The sequence below is a fragment of the Penaeus monodon genome, chromosome 30 (assembly GCF_015228065.2).
Source record: "Penaeus monodon isolate SGIC_2016 chromosome 30, NSTDA_Pmon_1, whole genome shotgun sequence".
In the NCBI taxonomy this organism is placed as follows: Eukaryota; Metazoa; Arthropoda; class Malacostraca; order Decapoda; family Penaeidae; genus Penaeus; species Penaeus monodon.
This window is the reverse complement of record NC_051415.1, coordinates 31144965-31145484: the sequence shown is the minus strand read 5'-3', so window position 1 is coordinate 31145484 and position 520 is coordinate 31144965. Positions and strand designations below refer to the sequence as shown.

General features: G+C 50.8%; 1 protein-coding gene across 1 annotated transcript in view; it reads left to right on the top strand.

Annotated features, from left to right (window-relative positions):
- LOC119592412 (MAM and LDL-receptor class A domain-containing protein 2-like) overlaps positions 1-520 on the top strand; it is a gene marked incomplete at its 3' end in the record, with an annotated part of 16276 nt that overhangs the window by 7792 nt on the left and 7964 nt on the right. The window contains 1 exon segment of the mRNA XM_037941233.1: positions 181-432. Within this exon segment, the coding sequence (XP_037797161.1) occupies positions 181-432 (252 nt within the window).

Genomic DNA, 520 nt, shown 5'->3' with positions numbered 1-520 from the left:
CGCATGTAGCAGATACTCTTAGGAGTGATAATTTTTGGATGAAACAAGAGCACTTTGTACTTTTTTATTATTGTGTGAAATTAGTTGCTACATCATAAATGATATTTTGTTCAAATATAACTTACATTTACTGAACACGTTTAGTTACAAAAGAGTTTCACCTTTCATGTCCGAATTCAGCGTACATCGCCCTGGACGACATCGAACTGTTCCCCGGAACGTGTTATCCGTCCCCGGGAAGCACCCCACTCCCCCAAACGACCCCCGCGCCCGAGAGCAAGCTGACCTGCTCCTTCGAGGATGACTTCTGCGGCTGGAGTCAGGACACGGCTGACAGCGGGAACTGGGAGCTGATAAACGGCGTCCACGCAGTCGGCGACGACGGAGACGGCTTGGGTCCCGCGGTCGATCACACGTCACACTTGTCGGCGGGTGAGCAGGCGCCGGGCTCACGCGCTTGGTCGTCTCCTGTTTAATCGTATGAGATGTGCATATGGAGGACTTGTAGTGGGATTAAAAG